The sequence below is a fragment of the Ahaetulla prasina genome, chromosome 2, assembly GCF_028640845.1.
Source record: "Ahaetulla prasina isolate Xishuangbanna chromosome 2, ASM2864084v1, whole genome shotgun sequence".
NCBI lineage: Eukaryota > Metazoa > Chordata > Lepidosauria > Squamata > Colubridae > Ahaetulla > Ahaetulla prasina.
This window is the reverse complement of record NC_080540.1, coordinates 29,189,976-29,202,125: the sequence shown is the minus strand read 5'-3', so window position 1 is coordinate 29,202,125 and position 12,150 is coordinate 29,189,976. Positions and strand designations below refer to the sequence as shown.

Sequence of the window (12,150 nt, the reverse complement as noted above, 5' to 3'; positions counted from 1 at the left end):
TGGAAGACACTTATCTGGAATTATCATTTCTCTGTTGCTGCAGCCCAGGACTGCCTTGGCTTCTTTGGCAGCTCCACCTGATCCCCTCCCCCTCGCCTGCCCCCCTCCCCCCCCCAGGCTTATAGAACGCCCCCCCCTCTTTTCCCCTCCCCCAAGAGGCGGAATGCCTGGAAGGGGATTTCCTGATGGAACTTTCGCTTTCCTTTCCCCGCCTGTCTAGCCGGTTGCGCCTGGACATCTGCCTAGCAACAATGACGACATAGAGATATATTTTTTTCTACTGGTTGAGCTTGCCCAATCGCCGGCTTGCTCTAGGTTGTTGCGTTGTTGATCGCCAGGCCAGCGTCTTTCTCTGCCTGCGACTTCAGAAGCCCTGAGCGCAGGCTGAGGATCGCGGCCAGGATGGCTCTGCGCTTGCTGTACCTTCTGGTGTTGGGGGCGGTCATTCTGCGGGAGAGCTGCTTCGGTGAGTCCCTTTGGGGGCGTCGGGGGTTTCGGTCCCTTTTTCTACTGTTAGGAATCCATCCAGGGAATCTCTCTCCTCCCCCAAAGTTTCTTCCCAGAAAGAGAATCTTGACTCGGTCCTCTTTCTAGTCCGCTTCCCCTCCCCCTCTGGCCACTCTCAGAAGTGACCCCAATGCGTGGGTGGGGCTCTGCTGTCTATCCCCTCCCCCCAGGAGAGGCCCCCTGGGAGCAGGAGAAGGGCGGACCCTCCAGATCTCAGTCCAGTCTACCTGGGCGCCCCGGAGCGCAGTTCTTTCCCAATTTCAAAGTGGAGGTTGTGGGAAAGTGGCGTTTGCTTGGGATCAGAGCAATTCACGAACCTCCTGGCTGCCTTCGCCCAACCCCTCCGTCTGGGTCGCCTCTCCTGCCTTTTGGGGGGGGGGGGTTGGTGGCTTTTGGTGGCTTCTGGTGCTGGGAGGACCTGGTTTCTTTCTGGAATCGGTTCGGTGTATTGGCCGACGCTGAGGCTGGTGCCATTGAAGCGTCGGGTTAAGGCTGCCCTGTGAATGCAGCAGGAGAAGAGTCTGGAGAGAAACACTCCTTGAATAAGGTTTCTAAGGATCCGCCTTTAGGATGCTCATTTTCTCCTCCATCCTAAACCCCCAAGATCCCCAGAGCTTTTCTCTAGGACAGGCAGGGATTTTACCACCCCAAATCCTCCTCCTTCCATTTCAGGAGCCCTCAGCATGGGTCAGTTTGCAGAATCCAAGCTATTTAAAATGTACTATTATTCCTTAGTAATCAGGAAGGGGCCTTGGGCTGTTCCCAGTTCTTTGCTCTGAGAAACTACCTATGAATGGAGCAGCTTTTCAAAAGGCATTAAAAAAGCTGTCAGGATCTTAACCGTTAAATAGGCTGTGTTGGAGGCAGAAGGAGAGAAGAACCTTCAAGGTGGCCTTGAAATTAACAGCTTCCTTGGACACAGAAAGGCCCAAACTGACCGGCTGGCTGTTCCTGACCTGAGGAGGATTTAGGATTATGAGGATGCCCAACCTGTGTTACATTCACACCTTTCTCCTCTCAGGCAGACTTCAGACTTCCTCATTGCTCAGCCCCACAAGGGAAGGAAGCGGGTTCTGGATCACGGAGAGTCCGATCCCCCCTCCTTCCGTTAGAGAAAAGCTCTGATCCCTTTGGATTCTGAAATCTCCCCAGAGCAGGAAGTGGATCTGGGGCTCCCTCTCCCCAAAACCTCTGAGAAGCCCCTGGGATTGTGGGGAGGAGCAGGAAGAAGGAGGCCCAGGCCTTTGCCTTGGACTGGGAAGGACTGGGAGACCATACTGGAGGGAATGGGCAGTAGGACTACAGGTAGTCCTGGACTTAGAACAGTTCATTTAGTGACCGTTCAAAGTTGCAATGTCATTGAAAAAAGTGACGTATGACCATTTTTCACACTTACGACCATCTTAGCGTCTTCATGGTCACGTGACCGAGATTTGGATGCTTGGCAACTGGTTCGTATTTATGACGGTTGCAATGTCCCCATATCCCGTGACCCCCTTTTGCAACGTTCTGACAAGCAAAGTTAATGGAGAAGCCAGATTCACTTAACAACCGGGTTATTAATTTAACAACTGCTATGATTCATTTAACAACTGTGGCAGGAAAAGTTGTAAAATGGGGCAAAACTCATTTCACAAATGTCTCACTTAGCAACAAAAAATGTGGACTCATTTATGGTCATAAGTCGAGGACTACCTGTATTTATTTCTCTGGGCTGTTCTGTTTCCCTTCCCCCAATACTCCCAGCAAAGAGTCCGTCAGAGGCCTTCCTTTTTTTTCCTTTTATTTACATAGATACATGTCCTGGCCACGTCTACCCACGGGCCTGCCAAGTTTCTGGAGATAACGAGGAAATTATAGATAAGGCCAGAATTACTCACGAATATATTCTTCCCTCCATGAATTAGCTTGCGCCAAATTCATTGTTTTGTCCGAGACAAAAAACCAGGAAGTCCCGCCTCCTATTTATAGTCTCTGCAGATGTCACTGCATGACAATTATGACTTGGCTTTGTCCCAACTCTTCCGCTGCTGCGCACGCCGATCAAGCCTTCGTAACCTTGCGTCCCTCCAAAACTGTTCTTGGGCGTTGCCAAATCAGAAGGAAGCCGGGAGAATCAGGCCTTGCCGGCCCCTCCCTCTGAGTGGGTGCCAGGGAGGGAGAGGGCTCAAGAGAAGCAGGGCTTGCCAGGTCTTCTCCCTCATTTTCTGAATCATCCGAGTCCAGGAGTCTGGGTCCAGGAACCTGGGTCACAACACTATCCCTCACCGCAGGGCCCTTCCCCGGGCTGACGATCGGGATGCGGTCGGGCTGGGTTCTGCGCATGGAAGGCCTGCACCAGGTCAGGGGCATGAGCGTCGGAGGCATCTACCCAGGAGAAGTCAGTCCCGTATCCCTTCCACGCGATCAAATATTGGAAACGACCCTTTAGCCAGCGAGAGTCTCGTGCGCTGTGGACTTCGTATTCCTCCGATCCGTCCTCGGCGACAGTGACGGTGCTGTTGGGCACCGAAGGGGACTCGGTGTGGCCTCAGGAACCAGAAGGGACCGGTGAAAAGCAGGGTGGATCCGCATGGATCGTGGCAGGGTCAGTCGGTAGGCTACCGGGTTGATGACTGCCTCGACAGGAACGGGCGATGAATCGGTGGTCCAACTTCTTTACCGGGCGGTCGGACGGGAGGTGTTTGGTGGAGAGCCACACCGGTCTCCAACTGCCAGCGGGGCGTTGCCCGTCGGGAGCGGTCGGCGGACCGTTTGTAGTCCTCCTTTGCCCGATTCAGCTGCTGGCGTACCAACTGTTGGACCGCATGCAATTCCGTCAGGAAGGTCTGCGTTCGGGAACAGGAGAGTCGGTGGTGCCAGAGGAAGAGCGCGGATGGTACCCACATTGGCAAAGAACGGGGTCATCTGAGTAGAGGTGTGCTGAGAGTTGTTAAAAGCAAACTCCGCCAGGGACAGGTAGTCGGCCCAGTTGTCCTGTTGCTGGTTGATGAAGCAACGGAGATACTGTTCCAGTATACCGATGACCTTCTCTGTACCCCCGTCGGTCTCCGGATGGTGCGATGACGACAGACATACCTGCACCTCCAACGCGGCCATCAGGCTCTTCCAGAAGCGGGCTGTGAACTGAACTCCATGGTCCGAAACCACCCTGTCCGGTAGACCATGGAGGCGGAAGATGTGCTGCAGAAAGAGGCGGGCGTTTTGCGGCTGTGGGCAGTCCGCGGCATGGGATGAAGTGTGCCATCTTGGTGAGCATGTCCACCACCACCAGCACCGTGGTGAACCCAGAGGACGGCGGCAGGTCTGTCAGGAAATCCATAGAGATCGCCCCAGGGTCTGTCGGGTGTCGGCAAGGGCTGGAGGAGCCGGGAGGGGCCCCGTGGCGGTCTTGGCTTGCCGGCACGGTACGCAGGATGTCACGTGAGGCATGTATATCATGCCGCACTGGGCCACCAAAAGGTCCGTGTCACCAGGTGGAGGGTCTTGAAGAACCCAAAATGTCCTGCTGCAGGGTTGTCGTGGCACTGGGTCATGACGAGGGCTCGGAGTGGTCCTGTGGGCACATATAATCGCCCAAACTTGAGTAAGTCCTCCTCCAAGGTCCAAGGAGACGGGGCCCACCTCCGCTCTCCTTTGCTGCGACCAGGCGTCCTGGCGCTGCGCCTCTCGCACCTGGGCCCGCAAGTCCACTGGCTCCCGTGCTGCGGCCAAGGCTTCTGCCGGCAGCACTGTCCGTGGAGGAAGGGGGTCCTTGGCGCAGAGGTACTCTGGCTTGCGGGACAGGGCATCCGCCCTCCGGTTGTGACCGCTGGGAATGTAGGTCACGCGGAAGTTGAACCGGGCAAAAAACAACGACCACCGGATCTGCCGCTGGTTCAACTTCCGAGTCGTGGTTAGGTGCTCGAGATTCCGATGGTCCGCTCGACCTCCACCTGATGTCGGGCCCTCCAGATGGTGACGCCAACCCCCGAATGCAGCCTTGATAGCCAGCACCTCTTTTTCCCAGATAGTGTAGTTGCGCCCGGAAGGGTTGAGTTTCCGGGAGTAGTAAGCGCAGGGAAAAAGTGTGCCGCCATTCGTCGGAGCCTGTAGCAGCACCGCTCCCAGAGCCACATTGGACGCGTCCGTTTCCACCACAAAAGGCCGGGGCGGGTCGGGATGCCTCAGGACGGGTTCCGTGTGAAGGCTTTCTTGAGGGCTGTGAATGCTTCTTGCTGCGGGGGACCCCACCGGAATGCAACCTTCTTCCTGAGGAGCTGGGTAAGTGGAGCTGTCAGTGTGGCGAAGCCCGGGATGAAGGTCCGGTAGTAGTTGGCGAAGCCCAGTAGGCGCTGAACATCCTTCACCCGACGAGGGCTTCCCAGCTACACAAAGCTTCTACTACATGGGTCCATGGCTATGCCCTCGGGCGAGATGATATGCCCGAGGAATTCTATGGAAGTCCGGAAGAAGACGCATTTCTCCAGTTTCGCATTGAGTTGTTGCTCCAAGCGTTGCAGAACCAGACTGACGTGTCGAAGGTGGCTTTCCTGGACCGAGTAAATCAGGATGTCGTCGAGGTAGATAACCACGAACCGATCCAACATGTCTCGGAACACGTCGTTCATGAAGTGCTGAAAAACGGCGGGAGCATTGGTCAACCCAAATGGCATGACAGTGTATTCTTAGTGTCCGTATCGGTGCGAATGCCGTCTTCCATTCGTCTCCTTCGCATCCGCACCAGGTTGTAGGCCCCGGAGATCGAGCTTGGTGAAGATCGTGGCCTCCCGCAACCTTTCCAGTAGCTCCGCGATGAGCGGCAGGGGGTAGCGATTCCGCACCGTATTGGCGTTTAGCCGGCGGTACTCACAGCATAGGCGCAAGTCCCCTGTCTTCTTCTTCACAAAGAGGACCGGGGCCCAGGGAGGGGACTTTGAAGGCCGGATGAACCCTCGGGCCAGGTTTTTGTCCAGGAAGTCCCTGAGGGCGGCCAACTCGGGCTCCGACATGGAATACAGGCGTCCCACAGGCAGTGGTGCATTGGGCAGAAGGTCCACGGGGCAATCGTAGGGCCGATGCGGGGGTAGTCGGTCCGCCCCCTTCTCGCTGAACACGTCGGCGAAGTCCGTCAGCTCAGGAGGCAAGGTGATGGCAGCGGTGGGGACGTTCTGGCCGGCACAGGTGTGGCGGATGTGATCGACGCACTGCAGACTCGGGAAAGAGATGGCGTTCGCGACCAGGCCACCTGAGGATCGTGGGTCCGCCAGGCCAACCCAAGGACCAAGGGAATATGAAGGTCCGCCGTGACATAAAACTGGACCACCTCCTCATGGTCCCCAATAGCCAGGCGCAAAGGCTGGGTGGTGAATTTAATGGGGCCGGACACCAGTTCTCGTCCATCAATTGTCTCTACCCGCATCGGAGGGTCCACGGAACCACGGGACCGCAAACTGGGTCACAAAGGCCTGGTCCATAAAGTTTGTTGTGGCCCTGAGTCCACCAGCGCATGCGCCTGGAGCCCGTCCGACTGGTTCCCCAACCATATCCGTGTGTCCAGAATCAGATGCCGAGGGGCCCAGAGTCTACTTCCATAGCGTCCAGTGGGGGCTTAGTACGTGCCCGACCTAGGGTTTCCCGAGTCGGGCCTGCTCCGCTTCGATTGGTCACGCTGTGATTCGGGGACCGGCGTCGTGCCCCACTTCGCTTTCTGGGGCAAGAAGCGGCGAAGTGGCGGGCTCCCCACAGTACAGGCACAATCCCCTTGGCGCCCGGTTCCGCCTCCTGGGCTGTTAGGCGAGGTCTGGCCGCCCCAACTCCATGGGCTCTTCCGCAGCGGTTACAAAACGTGGGCGACCCTGGGTGCTGGTGGTGCAGGAAGTGGGGTGCAGATGTCGACGGAGGGTCCCGGGGTGCGACGGGACGGTCGCCCGTTGCAGACGGGCATCGAGGCGGAGACAAAGGGCACCAAGTTGTCGAGGGTCCGCGGCGCCCACGCGGGCCAGCTCGTCTTGCAATTCCTCTGAGAGTCCCTCCTGAACGTCCCACCAGCGCTGCATCATTCCAGTCAGAGTCCTGGCACAAAAGACGAAATTCGGCGATGTACTCCTGCAGGCGTTTCCTTGACGGAGTTCCTTAAGGCGCCTGGTTGCCGTCAGCATTCGAACGGGTCCTCATACATGGTGCGAGGTGCTGCCAAAACGCTGTTGGTCCGCCAGCAGGGGCTGTCCTGGAGCAAGAGGGCGTGGCCCATCGAGCAGCCGAGCCGGAAAGAAGGTTAATCACGAAGGCCACCTTAGCCCGGTCATCTGGGAAATCCTCTGGCCTCATAGCCATGTAGAGCTGGCACTGTCCCAAGAAGGTCGGGAACATCTCAGGCTGCCCAGAAAACTTATCCGCACGGTTATCGGGCACTTGCGGCGAGGAGGAGGAGGTGGGAGGATGGGGGCTGCAGGCACATTCCTGGCAGCAAGTTGGCCTGCCAAGTGAGCCACTTGCTGCTGGAGCTGTTGATTAGCCGCGTAGCTGCTCTAACTGCTGCTGTACCTGCTGCTGATCCATCTTTGGTGGAAGATGTTTTAGTCAGGTCTTGGACAAAATGTTCTGTTTCCTTCCCCAATACTCCCAGCAAAGAGTCCGTCAGAGGCCTTCCTTTTTTCCTTTTATTTACATAGATACATGTCCTGGCCACGTCTACCCACGGGCCTGCCAAGTTTCTGGAGATAACGAGGAAATTATAGATAAGGCCAGAATTACTCACGAATATATTCTTCCCTCCATGAATTAGCTTGCGCCAAATTCATTGTTTGTCCAGACAAAAACCAGGAAGTCCCGCCTCCTATTTATAGTCTCTGCAGATGTCACTGCATGACAATTATGACTTGGCTTTGTCCCAACTCTTCCGCTGCTGCGCGCCGATCAAGCCTTCGTAATCTTGCGTCCCTCCAAAACTGTTCTTGGGCGTTGCCAAATCAGAAGAAGGCCGGGAGAATCAGGCTTGCCGGCCCCTCCCTCTGAGTGGGTGCCAGGGAGGGAGAGGGCTCAAGAGAAGCAGGGCTTGCCAGGTCTTCTCCCTCATTTTCTGAATCATCCGAGTCCAGGAGTCTGGGTCCAGGAACCTGGGTCACAACATGGGCTTTGGAGGTTTGTCCAAATAAGTCCCATGAACGATCCTGAAAATGATCTTCAAAATCTTTGGTGCTGTGAAAGAATTTCTGATCTGAAGAGCTTTCAGAATAGACACCAAAAAGGAGATTTTTCAGGTTTACCAATTTCCCAGCAGTATTTTATTCATTTTATTTTCTTTTGATTCTTTTAAGCCGCTTAGAAGCGGTTGTTTTTCTGTTCATTGGGCAGCCTTAGAGCCTCTTCCGTGTTTGTATTTTGACAATGAAAACTAAATGATGACTTAATGATTTATTTTTCTCTCATTGTTAGTAAAGTTTCATGTCTTGTGAATTGAGCCTGTCCTCCAAGAAAGGCTGGAAAAACTTTGATGGCCTCAGTCAGGACTTTGCATGATGGAAACGGAAATAATTTTCTATTTTTAATCTTTGGTTCTCCAAAGGGGCTTTAAAGGTGACAGGACCCTCCCCACAGAGGATGAGTTTAGGGAGAGGACCCCAGCTGAGCCCCCCTCCCCTCCCCTCCCCTCCCCACATGGGCATTGGCAGCAGGAACTCCCAAGCAGTCTCAATGGGGGCAGGAGGGGGGTCCAGGGTGGGGAGGCCCCAGGGGTTTCTGGGGTGAGGGGAATTCTGGGAATTGAAGTCCAAATGGCTCAGTCGGAGGAACTCTGATTTAGGCCTTTACCTTGAGACTCCCTGACCATGTAATCCCCCCACCCTCTACCCCCCAAGGTGGCCGAGGGGCATTTCTGCCTTTCTTTGGGCTGACCAAGTGCAGGATCAGCCCCAGAGGAGGAGAAATTTCAGAGCAGCTTCTGTGGGAAGGGAAGGGTGAGATTCAGAGGAAATCTGGTCCAATGGAAAGCGTCCATGAATGAGAGTTTCAGGGCCCTAACTGGGTTGATGAAATGAAGCAATCTTGGGATAATCAGAGTGACGTTTTCTGTGCAATGAGGGGGAGCCCCTCTGAGTCCTGGGTTCAAAGCCGATTCCTGCTCAGATGGCTGAACTCTGGGAGGGGAGGGGGCATTTTCCAGCCATGGGGGAGGGGAGAACAGGAGGAAGATTTGGGATGCTCCATTGCTGCTCCCTTCCCTGACCCACCCTTTGCTTTTTCCCCTAAGGATCCCATGGCCTCCGGTCTCCTCCGGGTCCCCCCCTCTCCCTTCCCCTCCCCCGTTTTATGAAATCCCTCCTCAAATCTGCAGCTATTAACCATCCAGGTTGGCTCTCAGTGAAGTCAGAATTGAAGTTTTTTTTTCTGTGAATGGAAATTTGGGGTGACCAAGTGGGGTTTCCTGCTGCTTTTGAGCTCCTGGAAGGGTGGAATCCCCCCTTTTACTTGTGGGGCGACTGCAGCCTCCATGGGGCAGAGACTGAGCAATCCAGAAGGGGGTTTGAGGGAGGCCTTGCTGGAAGAGGGGAGGGCACAACTGGGACAGGTAAAGTTTGGGGGACCCGACCTTCCCCTCCTCTCTCACCCCCCCACCTTCCCTGCCCTCCAACCCTTCAGGCCCTCCAGAAGCTGCTTCTTTCCCTCCGGTCACTTCCTGCCTCCTCTCCCTCCTTCCCCCCTTCCTTCCCCCCTTCCTCCTCCGCCCCCCAACTCTCCTCTTCTTCTTCTTCTTCTTCTTCCTCCTCCTCATCCTCTTCTTCTTCTTCCTTCTTTCTCCCCAGAGCCTCAGATGGGAGCCTCCATGGGATCAGGGTCCCTGACTGAAGCCCCCTAACTCTGCCCCTCTGGCTCCCTTCCAGGTGCCTCCTCCCACTCCATGAAGTTTTTCTACACCGGCATCTCGGAGCCCAGTCAAGGGCAGCCCCACTTTTTCACTCTGGGGTTTGTGGATGATCAACTCTTCAGTTCCTACGACAGCAACAGCCGGAAGAAGCAGCCTCGAGTCTCCTGGATGGAGAAAGTGGGGCAGGAGGATCCCCAGTACTGGGACAGAGAGACCCAGAAAGTACGTGGCCATGAGGAGGTGTTCAGAGAAGGCCTGGAGATTCTGAGGAGTCGCTACAACCAGAGTGAAGGTGAGTGATGGGTCGGGTGGCTCCTCTGGCCCCATAATCCCCTCCCCAGGAACCAGAGGGGGGAGAAAGGGGGATTCCCTTCAAAGGGAAAGGCTGCTTCCACACCTTTTAAAAAGTCTTTTTTTGATAGGTTTATTCTTTTTTTTAAATCGATATCAGATTCTTCTTACCTCCATAGCTGACATTTTCTGCCAATTGCACTTAATGAACATTTAAAAGTTATCCATCTGTCTTTCTGAATGTTGATATAGATATTGATTTAAACTGAGGTAAAAAGAGACCGAAATCTCCCCTCCCCCCCATGAAAGATGGAAGTTCTGGCCTCGGTGGATCTCCTGCTGTGGGGGAAGAAGGGAATCACAGATCCCTCCCAAAAGAAGAGGCAGGTGGATCCTAAGGAGATCCTGAGGGAAGCAGGTCCTCATCCTTCTCTCTGTTTCCACCCCAGAGAAATGAGGGATCAAGTACAGATCCACCTGGGGAGACTAGATCCCTTTCCTTCAACCCCTTTTGGGAGGGATGAATGGGGCCCAAATGCCAGGAGCTTCTTCTCATCCCCCACTTGGAAGGAGAGGCCAGGAGGCCCAAATGGGGGGGGGATCTTGTGGTGGGGATCTCAGGGCCACTTCCAGGATCCTCCCAATCTTGATGGGGAGGGAAGATAGAAAAGAAAGAAACCTCCATTTGGGGACCTTCCTGAGTCTCTCAGAGCCTTCATGGCTTCCCAATCTTGGTCCCTCAGGATGAACTCCTGCCCTGCCCTCTTGGTGGGGCTGCCCTGGAGGGGGGGAGGCCTTCTTCAGCAGCCCCCCCCTTCTGCCATCTTTGGGGAACAAGATTCACCTTCAAGGAACTTTATTTGGGGGGGCTGGAAGGAAGTGTGTTTGTAAGGCTATGGCTGCTTTTGGCTGAGATAAACCTTCTCCATAAACAATCAGCCATTTCCCTTCCTTTCATCCCAAGAACATGATCCTCCCTCCCTTCTTCCTCCCTTTCCTTGCCCCTCCCCCCCCTCCAGGCAGACCCCAGAGCTCTGCCATTCCTGCCCCTGATCCCTGAGGGTCTCCCCAGATCCCTCCCGGCCCCCTCTTAGCCTCCCAGGGGAGCAGAGCTGGACCCAGAGGGCTCCCCCTGGTGGATGAAGGAGGAAGGGGACCAGCCAGAGTGGAGAGGAGCCTCCTTTCCAGGATCAACAGCCCCAAATGTCCCCAACCTTCCCTCAAAGGGAGGCTCTTTCCCCCCTCCCATCGCCTGAGTCGCCTCCCCTGGACTTTCTCTGGCTCCCTCCTCTCCTTTCGGGTGTCTTTTGACCAGAAACTGAACACAGTATTCCAGATGTGGTGGTTCTAGCTTGATTTATATAAAGGCTTTGTGACATTAGCTTCTCTTTGTTTTCAATACAATTTTAATGATTCCTGATGTCCTGTTTGCCTTTTAAATTTTTCAATATAATTTGTATTAAACCATTTGAACAACAGATAAAAACTAATAGAGGGTAAGATAAAGTAAAGGAGATAGAAGCAAGAAATCAAATAAAAACAAAAAAGTACAAGAAAAGAAAACAATTGAAGAAAATAAAGAAAAAAGACATCAAGAAGTGGATTCTGATATTCTTCACAGCAGTTTTAAACATAAATATATTTTAGCCTCTCTAAAGCAGCTTTTCTGAACCTTTTTTTTTTGTTTACATTTATATTCCGCCCTTCTCCGAAGACTCAGGGCGGCTTACAATGTATAAGGCAATAGTCTCATTCTATTTGTATATTTTTACAAAGTCAACTTATTGCCCCCCCAACAATCTGGGTCCTCATTTTACCTACCTTATAAAGGATGGAAGGCTGAGTCAACCTTGGGCCGGGCTTGAACCTGCAGTAATTGCAGGCTCTGTGTTCTAATAACAGGCTTCTCTAAAGCCTGAGCTATCACGGCCCTGCAGGAACCCTTGAACTATTTTTCAGGCCTCAGATCCAGGCTCAGAGATAGGGTGAAATTATTTCATACATAGACCTGTAGAGATGCATTAATAATGTTCTTATACTAATAAAAATACAAAACTTGCCATTTCAATGTGATCCTCCAATGTGCTTTCTTTTTGCTGCACAGATATTCAATTCTGTGCCAAACTTGAGATAAGAACACATTTCATCTTCAACTGAAATAAAACAATTTCTGCCTTAGCTTTTGAGGCTTCTGAAATAAGACAGAGCTTGTTCTCAGAAGTTGAAAACATTCTTGGGTGTGGAAAGGGAGGGAAAGGACTGGTCAACTTAGTTCAGCTGTAGTTACAGGTGTTTTTCCCTTAGATTTGAGAGTTCCTGGCCTCCTTCCTCCCTCTCAAGCCCAAACAGGAGTAGAAACATTTCAGGATTTCCTTTTGTTTTTTTCAAACATTCAGTTTTCTTTTAAACTGAAGTGACTGGGGCCACTTGCTGCTGTTGCTAAGGAAAATATTCCTTTGTAGCCCTTCGAGGCTTCATTCCCACATTGCACTAAGCCATGGTTTGTT

The 12,150-nt window shown here is 53.5% G+C and overlaps 1 protein-coding gene across 2 annotated transcripts in view; it reads left to right on the top strand.

Moving 5' to 3' along the window:
• The first annotated feature begins 311 nt into the window (after nt 1-311).
• LOC131189855 (H-2 class I histocompatibility antigen, Q9 alpha chain-like) overlaps nt 312-12,150 on the top strand; it is a 49,813-nt gene continuing 37,974 nt past the window's right edge. For both annotated transcript variants that reach the window (XM_058166403.1, XM_058166404.1), the window contains exons 1-2: nt 312-466; nt 9,369-9,644. In XM_058166403.1, coding sequence (XP_058022386.1) covers nt 403-466; nt 9,369-9,644 — 340 coding nt within the window. In that variant the 5' untranslated portion in view covers nt 312-402. The remainder of the gene's footprint in view (nt 467-9,368; nt 9,645-12,150) is intronic.